This window comes from Cyclopterus lumpus, chromosome 1, assembly GCF_009769545.1.
Source record: "Cyclopterus lumpus isolate fCycLum1 chromosome 1, fCycLum1.pri, whole genome shotgun sequence".
Lineage (NCBI taxonomy): Eukaryota > Metazoa > Chordata > Actinopteri > Perciformes > Cyclopteridae > Cyclopterus > Cyclopterus lumpus.
Window position 1 is genome coordinate 21,740,218 of NC_046966.1, and position 8,387 is coordinate 21,748,604.

General features: G+C 42.5%; 1 protein-coding gene across 1 annotated transcript; it reads left to right on the forward strand.

Moving 5' to 3' along the window:
• The first annotated feature begins 246 nt into the window (after positions 1–246).
• Positions 247–7,395, forward strand: arpc1a (actin related protein 2/3 complex, subunit 1A). Its single transcript, XM_034537382.1, has 11 exons — positions 247–701; positions 1,360–1,453; positions 1,781–1,885; positions 2,046–2,268; positions 3,144–3,251; positions 3,427–3,530; positions 3,648–3,756; positions 4,874–4,949; positions 5,038–5,231; positions 6,365–6,455; positions 6,558–7,395. Exons 2-11 carry the CDS (start codon positions 1,390–1,392, stop codon positions 6,594–6,596), a joined length of 1,113 nt encoding a protein of 370 aa, XP_034393273.1. The 5' UTR covers positions 247–701; positions 1,360–1,389; the 3' UTR covers positions 6,597–7,395.
• The last annotated feature ends 992 nt before the right edge of the window (positions 7,396–8,387 follow it).

An 8,387-nucleotide genomic window follows, 5' to 3' on the forward strand; every position in this document is an offset into this window, starting at 1 on the left:
CCTGTATCTAATAAACTGCAAGTCTCCATTTTTTCACTGCTACCTGCATTTCACTGTGTTTATATATATATATACACATATATACATTATATGTGTGTATATATATATATATATATATATATATGTGCATATACATTTATAATTCATATGTGTACATACTGTTGTACTTGTTTTTGTCTATTGCTGTGTATGTATCTTAGTCTTTTGTATTACCGTATATTGGCAAATGTGTGACGTTCAAGCCCCGTTGGGAATCAGAGAACTATTTCCCTTATCACAGTTCATACTAGTCTGCCACAGCGGGTCAACCGTGGCCACTTCCCTGTTGACTGTCACGGGGGTATTTGTCCACAGGATGCACTAGATGGTGGTGTTTTCTAACCGGTTTTGGACACGTTTGTGTGTTTCCATTTGAAACCACCAGAGGCGCTCTCTCGCACTCGTCGAGACGTCGACGTGAACCGAGGACTGATGATGAGGCTACGCTAGCTTTCAGCCAGGCATCCACGGGGTTTCGCTGAATAGTTTAGCTGCCGGTCGTATCCTACCGGCCGTCTTGACATTCCCCTCAACATCCCTGGACGAATTCGTGTCGACTGACCAGAGTCCGCGAATTCTCCTCCCTTCCTGATCTCACCTTTTCCCCGCTAGCGTCACTTAGCTCGCCGGCTAACGGAGAAAACCGTGGGGGGACCGACGAGGTAAGTTAGCAGCGGAATGTACGGCTAATGGTGTCGCTGTCATCGGCAGTAAAGGCATCTCCTCCATTGGGGGTGTAGGGGGGGGGGGGGGGGGGGGGGGGGGAGAACCGGAGGTTGACATGGAAAAGTGAGGCCGTTTGGGGAGCAAAGGCGTCGATATGTGTCTCTAAAAGGAGCCGTTTGTCCGGCTGGGCCCGTCTCACACCGGCGAGCAGGAAGCTAACTATTTGAATAACTTGCTAGTTAATGTGTTGCTGTTAACGATTTACGGAGCGAAGGCAACACACCCCGTCAAGCAATGTGGTTGTAGTGAGCGAAGCAATTCAACTTTTAGCTAATAAAAGCACGTCGTGGTCACGAAATGTAGATGATGGTGAATATCAGCTAGCTGCCGTTAGCTTGGTCATATTCTTTTAGCTGACGTTGATTGACTGATTGGGTTTTATTGTACCCATGCTAGTCACCTCGTAGCAACGTTGCAATTTACTTAACAACTGTTCCAGTTGAGAGTTAATTAAATATACATTTTATATATATATATAGATATATATATGCGGTCATCTGCGGTGGCTTTTAAAGCTGAGTAAGAGTTCAGTTTGCTCGGGAGTGTGTGTCGCTTGTTGCTAAACTAAAAGTTTCGCTGTGTGTGACTTCGCAGAGTTCTTCTTCAGGACCACACCCAGACAAGATGTCCCTTCATCAGTTCCTGTTGGAACCCATCACCTGCCACGCGTGGAACTGCGATAGGACACGTAAGGCTCAAATGCACCCAAAGCACCCTTATTTGAGAATACCATCACAAGCTTGTTTCCCTACATACCAGTTCAGACAGTAGGTTACTTGTTATGGGTTTGAAAACAAATGAAAATAGTGCAACTACAACATTGTTGTGCCACTGTTTTATTTTCAGGATTTCGTCAACTTTTACATTGAGCTAAGGCGTCAGCTAACGGGGATCCAGTTAATAAACTAAACTAGTCCAGTTTGGTATTTAGCAGATAGCAGAAACTGGTTTAGCTTGTTTGTTAGCATTCTGTTAACGTTTTTTTTTTTTTTTTTCTTTCTCTCTGTCGCTGCAGAAATTGCCATCAGCCCAAATAACCATGAAGTCCACATCTACAAAAAGAGTGGCAACCAGTGGGTTAAGACTCACGAATTGAAGGAGCACAATGGACACATAACAGGTATTTCTACGACTAAACCCACAAGCAATTGGAGAAGTGCGCCAGCAACTGTCATCGGCACACTCTGAATGATCTATCTGTGTAAAATGCTTATTCAGCTCTGGAATGTGCCATCATAAGTCACTTCATGACTGTTAATGCAGCTCTCTCTTCGTTGTAGGTATTGACTGGGCTCCCAAAAGTGACCGCATAGTGACGTGCGGAGCAGACCGTAATGCCTATGTGTGGTCCCAGAAGGAAGGGGTATGGAAGCCCACACTGGTCATCCTCAGGATCAACCGAGCCGCCACCTTCGTCAAGTGGTCCCCACTGGAGAACAAGTTTGCAGTTGGAAGTGGTGCTCGACTCATCTCTGTCTGCTACTTTGAGTCTGAGAACGACTGGTGAGACTATATTTGTATTGAGTACAACCATGGACACGATAGACGGAAAATTGATATTCCTGATTGTTTTGGATTGGAAGTAGGACTTAAGTTATTTTTGCATTCCTACGTGTAGTATGTCTCTTGTCTAAGTGCACTATTATGTTATATATTTTTGTCCTGCTGAACACAGCAGCAACCCTACGGCTGCACTCTCACCAAATCAGGCATGCACTATTAGCGCTGGGTTGTGCGTGTGTTGCTTATATGACCCATTTTAACGATGACAAACAACTGTATGACGATGAATGTCTTTGTGCTCCCTCACTGCGGGGGTTGTCGGTTATGTAATTTGCCGGAGCTTTTTTAAAAAAATTTTCCCTCCAGCCTTCTTTGTGTTTCCCATTGTCGCAACCTAAAGCGCTGCCCACATGCAAATGAATGGGGAAGATTCGCGTTTTTTCGTCGCAACGCATGATTTCGTGCGAAATGCGGCCCGAAGCAGGTGTGGCACTTAAGCGTACACCTGTTTGTTGTCACCTGGTTTAAAACCAAAGTGCTGTAGACTGATGAAGATTCAGTCCAAGGTTCTCTTTTCTTAGCACTGCAACGGTCTCGTCTGTTTTCACTCATGCTCATTGATTTCAGTATTTACAGACGTACAAAGTCTCTCAAACCAGGGCTGCCTGATTCTTTATCTTGATTTTGTTTTGCACAGCTGGATCTGTTGTGTTGACAGCAGACAATAAAACAAACTGAAATTGTTCCCGTCTCACATTTGAAACATTTAATATATCAGAATTATTGATCATTTAATTCATACATAAAATGCCGTTTCTTTTTTTTTTTTTTTTTTTTTTTTTCATATTTAAAATGTATTTTTCAAATCACCCCAGGTGGGTGAGCAAGCACATCAAGAAGCCGGTACGCTCCACCGTCCTCAGTCTGGACTGGCATCCCAACAACATCCTGCTGGCTGCCGGGTCCTGTGACTTCAAATGCAGGTGAATGTCGTTAACACTGAAAAAATGTTGTTGGACAAGAGATAAAGAATATATGATTTAAAAGCCTGCCAATGTCCTCACTCACCCTTTTTTGCTTTCTGCTCTATTTAACTTATTTCTCTCTCTCTCTCTCTCTCTCTCTCTCTCTCTCTCTCTCTCTCTCTCTGGCCTCCAGGGTGTTCTCAGCCTACATTAAGGAGGTGGAAGAGAAACCAGGCCCCACACCCTGGGGCAGCAAGATGCCATTTGGAGCTGTGCTAGCAGAATTTGGAGGAGCGGGTCTGTATCTCCGTCTTTTATACGTAATAATAAAAAGCCTTTTAAAAATGACTAGAAGTGACCCATTGAAATACACCAGAGCTGCCTTTTTTATTTTATCCACTTTGTGTCTGTTAGTTGGAGGCGGTTGGGTCCACTCTGTCTCTTTCTCAGCATCTGGTAACCGCCTGGCCTGGGTCAGTCATGACAGCACTGTCACTGTGGTGGACAGCTCTAAGACGGCCAGGTATATTTATTTCTACCCAATGATTATGGTTGTAACAAGGGTTTCTCTTCTAAACATACCGTGGGGAGTTTTCTACTGAACAAACAAACATTATGTTTACACACAGTGGTCCACACTGTAACACTGAATGCGTGACGCTTGTTGGTTGCATGTCTTTGTAAAAACAACTGCAAGGTCATGTTTTTAAAGTATTTTAAATCCTGCAATGTGACCATCAATGTTGACTATGGTAACAATGCCTTTTGATGGGGCAGCGCTGCATTTTCTTTGGTGTGTCACTGCCCCCTGTGGTTCACAGCAATCGTGTAAAACCATTGATGCTCAATCATGGTGAGAGAAACAAATCCATGAATTACCAAAATAAATATAATTTGTCAACTACACAAAATAATATTATAGTTACTATACTACAAATTATGTAGAACGTGACATGTTTTCCTGAAATATTTCCCTTGATGCAAATGAAAATATACTCTCTGAGGTAGAGGAAGGAGATGATTTTGGAAATTCAGGCAGTATAGTCCAAAAATATTGACATGACTGTCTGTGAAATTTATACAACTAATGCGAGAGGAAGTTGATTTAGAACTGGTGTCTTTTTTGTTGTTTTTACAGCAACTAAAAACAGAAAAAGGAGATCATGTTCATCCTCCAAACCAAACTGACCTGAAAGATTTATCTTCTCAACAAATGGACGTGTGTAAATTTCTTGATCTCCAAAAAATGTCTTAACTCCTTTCAGGAATTTGAAATCTTCTCCCGCACGTTCACCAGCAACATAAACGCGGTTATTTCTTTCACCATGTGAGAATGTATCTTATATTTAATTGGCATCTGTACATAAGCCATGATCGGTTATCTGATCAGCTACTCGCAGTGCCAATGAGGCGACAAAGGTAAACAACCACTAAACTAATGACATGAATTGAAAGGGCGTTGCTTGAGACTGTGCCAAAGAAATAAACGTGTTCTCCCTGTGAACCACAGCCCAGTTATTTCTGTGACCACACACCAACTTTATAATAGTTTGTAGTACGCTGCCTGTATAATCTTTTTTTTTAAAGTACAGGAACAATTATTTGATTCTCAAGATGCTCATTAATTTGTGTGGTTTCAGTCCTTCACAGCTGAAGACGGACTTCCTTCCTCTCCTCAGCGTCATTTTTGTTTCGGAGAACAGTCTAGTAGCCGCGGTAAGAATAAAAACATTTGCCACATATTTCCGCTAATATTCTCCGTCTAAGGAGTGCCACGGTAAATCTTTTTCGTCTGCGACTTCAGGGCCACGACTGTTGCCCCATGCTGTTCCGTTGCGACGACGGCGAGGCGCTGACCTTTGTGTCGAAGCTCGACCTCCCCAAGCAGAGCATCCAGAGGAACATCTCCGCCATGGAGCGCTTCAGGAACATGGACAAGAGAGCCACCACCGAGGACCGCAACACTGCCCTGGACACGCTGCACCAGAACAGCATCACGTGAGTCGATGGCGGGCAGGACGGGGAATTCATCTGGAGACGCCGTCACAACCGGTTTCCATATGCTTTAAACTTTGTGTACATACAGAAGGGATTTTGAATGTTTCATTCCATTTTCTGTTATAGATCACATAAGGAATTAGTCAACTTTGTTGTCACTTTGGAGGCTGCAGTGATGTTTTGTAATATTTTGTTTTCAATAAGTGCCGACTACATATTAATTACATTCTATTGGGAAGTCCTCGCGGTACCACATTATTATAATAATACAAGTCGACAGCACCACAGTCTCCAACTCCAACTGAAAGTCTCCAAGACGGTTTCAGCAAAAATGTAACGATGGTGTTATTGATCTATTGCTGTATTGGACTGCATTACTTTAATCTTGATGCACCTAACACCATAAATAAATAATTGCCAACTGAAGGTATTTTAACCTCTTCAATAGATTTTTTGCATTATGTAACAAGTATTGGCTGGAATAGATGATATTGGAAGCACGGTGGAGCCCTGCATCCAATATATTAATTGTAGTATTCCTAAATTCAAACGCATGCTCTGCAATCACATGGGCTCAACCTGTACTTGTCTATTTAAACATTACATTGTGCACTTTGTCTGATTCCCTATAACACTATTTATTTTCTTAACTTAGCTTGAGCTGATGACTTATGTGCAACTGTAATTTACTACTGGGGCTCATTCAAATGCATGCAGATCTGTTCAGCTTCCCGTTTCCAAACAATGAAACATTTTCTTTGCTACATTCCTCCGTCCAAAGGTTGTAAAATCCACATACCTACTCCTAAAGCTTGCTGATTAACCCCCCTTTATCTCTGTTTTTATATCCCTACAAAAGCTGAAGTGTAAAAACGACTCTATGTATGTTTTATGTTGTAAAAACGGTTCCATTTAAGGGGAACTTTGCTGATTTTTCAACTGGCTTTGTGTCGTTGCAATGCTATTTGGTATGTGCACACGAACAGTGTTCGGCTTCTCTCCGTGTTGCCGTTTAAGAACACACTCTTGTCGTGACAACATGGTGAAATCCGTCATCGTGATTTTCTATCTTGCAACTCATTCGTCCCTTTTTTTTAAAAGTGTCCGTGTGTGTGTTCATGTCTGTTCCTCAGCCAAGTGTCTATCTATGAAGGAGACAAAAGGGATTGTCGCAAGTTCTGCACCACCGGCATCGACGGAGCGATGACCATTTGGGACTTCAAGGTACAAACGCACAACATAAAATCATCAATCCCTCTCCAGAGACGCATCGTTGCCCAGATTTCTCGGCTCTGACTCGTGTGTTTCTGTGTCTGCCTCCTCCAGAGTCTAGAAGCTTCTATCCAGGGTCTCCGCATCATGTGAAGAAATCTCGTAAATGAATGAAGAAACGCAGCAGGCCTCATTTCTCCCCCTCCCCCTCCCAACCCCTCCCCCCTTCGCTCCTGCAACGCAGCCAGTAACACACACACACACAACTGACCACCTAATCGAGTGTCTGCTGAAGCACTGATCAGATCACAACAGCCTCTAATGGGTGTGTGCAAACACTCTCACGCACACGCACACTAAAGTACACAAACACGCATACACTACACACACTGGGCTGACGTGTGACATCACTGTTGATTTTTTTTGTTTTGTTTTGTTTTGTTTTTAAATGAAGGTTAACCAGGTGTCAAAGTGGAAAAAGGTCCTCTGACACGTATTAAAACGTGACGTGAAATGTGTGTTTTTATGTTCTCTAACCTCATGTACCAAAAGTTGAACACTTTAAAAGGTGCGTTTTATCCAAAAGTCGGGCTGTATTTCACCTTTTTTCAGCTCAACTTCAACATGATCTCTGAATATCAATGTTTAGTAGAACGGAGGACGTGCGACGCTTCACTTGCTGGCGCGCCGTAGATCTTCTCCAGCAGGTGAAGTCATCGTTTAGATTAGGACCCGGGTTATTGATATTCTGAGGTCATGTTGCCGGGTTGGCTGTAGAGAGCTGTACAGGATCTGACGGCGGAGAAGGAAAGCAGTTGTGCGGAGTCACGGCCGGCCAGCACTAGGCTCTATAGCTACTACACTAAAACCACACAAGATGGAGGATTTCAATGTAACCGATCATGAGGTAGACATGAAATAAAGATGAAGTCAATTTGAAGTACACAACTCACTCGACTGTTCTCTTCCTTTTTGTCTATGCCAGACGAGATACTTTTAGTGGGTTCGCAGTAGTTGGGTTGTTTTGTTTTTAATGTGCATTCCATATTTGTTTTTTTTGTGTGCCGTGCAGTTATTAATGTAACTCTTCTTATGTTTCTTCATTGACCTCGTTGTGCATTTATTACAGTAATACTTAATTGACACAAGGAAGTAGCAGGTTAATTTAATTGCTCTTCAAAACAGCCATTGATTTCTTTAGTTACTGTATTTTTAATGCATGTTGAACACGTCTAGGTGGTTGCAGACGTTCTGGTGGTTCTGTGAGGCTGTATTTGGGTACCGCTGTGCTCTGAATGCTCGCAATGCTATCATGTTGGTGTTCCAATACCCATGCTACCGTACTTTTTAGTTTGTCCCAATACATAGTATTTTAAATGCAGTATGCCAAATATACCACGATGTCGTACTGCATCCGGTTGCATTCTGCAGGTTGCAAGCCAGCATGCATTTCTGGCTAAATCTTACCCACAATCCTCTGCTCAGCAGATCTGTGCACAAGAGGGTTCAAGGTGCAATGTTAAAACAAAGTATAATAACAATGTTCACCTTCTTAACGTTGAGCGTTACCATGCTAACGTTAGCTAACTAGCAGTGGTTCAACTGATGCTGGTGGGACATTAGTTCTGTAGGTATTTGGTCATAAACTGAAGATCTGGACAAATACAATGCACTATATGAATGTGTATGGTTTAAATGTGATCAGCGTTTCATGGCAATCCATCTAATTGTTGTGTATTATTTCAGTTTGGATCAAAGTGGTCAACTGACCAACATCGCCATTCTTCCTAAAGACTAAAACAACAAAATCAATGTATAAATTAACGGAGCAGACAATGTCACCAGTACACAAATTCATATTTACATTAACAATGGTGCATTTAAGTGATACTCAGAAGTGCAATATGCATGTTGTCCTCTAGGCCTCTGCCTCCTTATGCAATC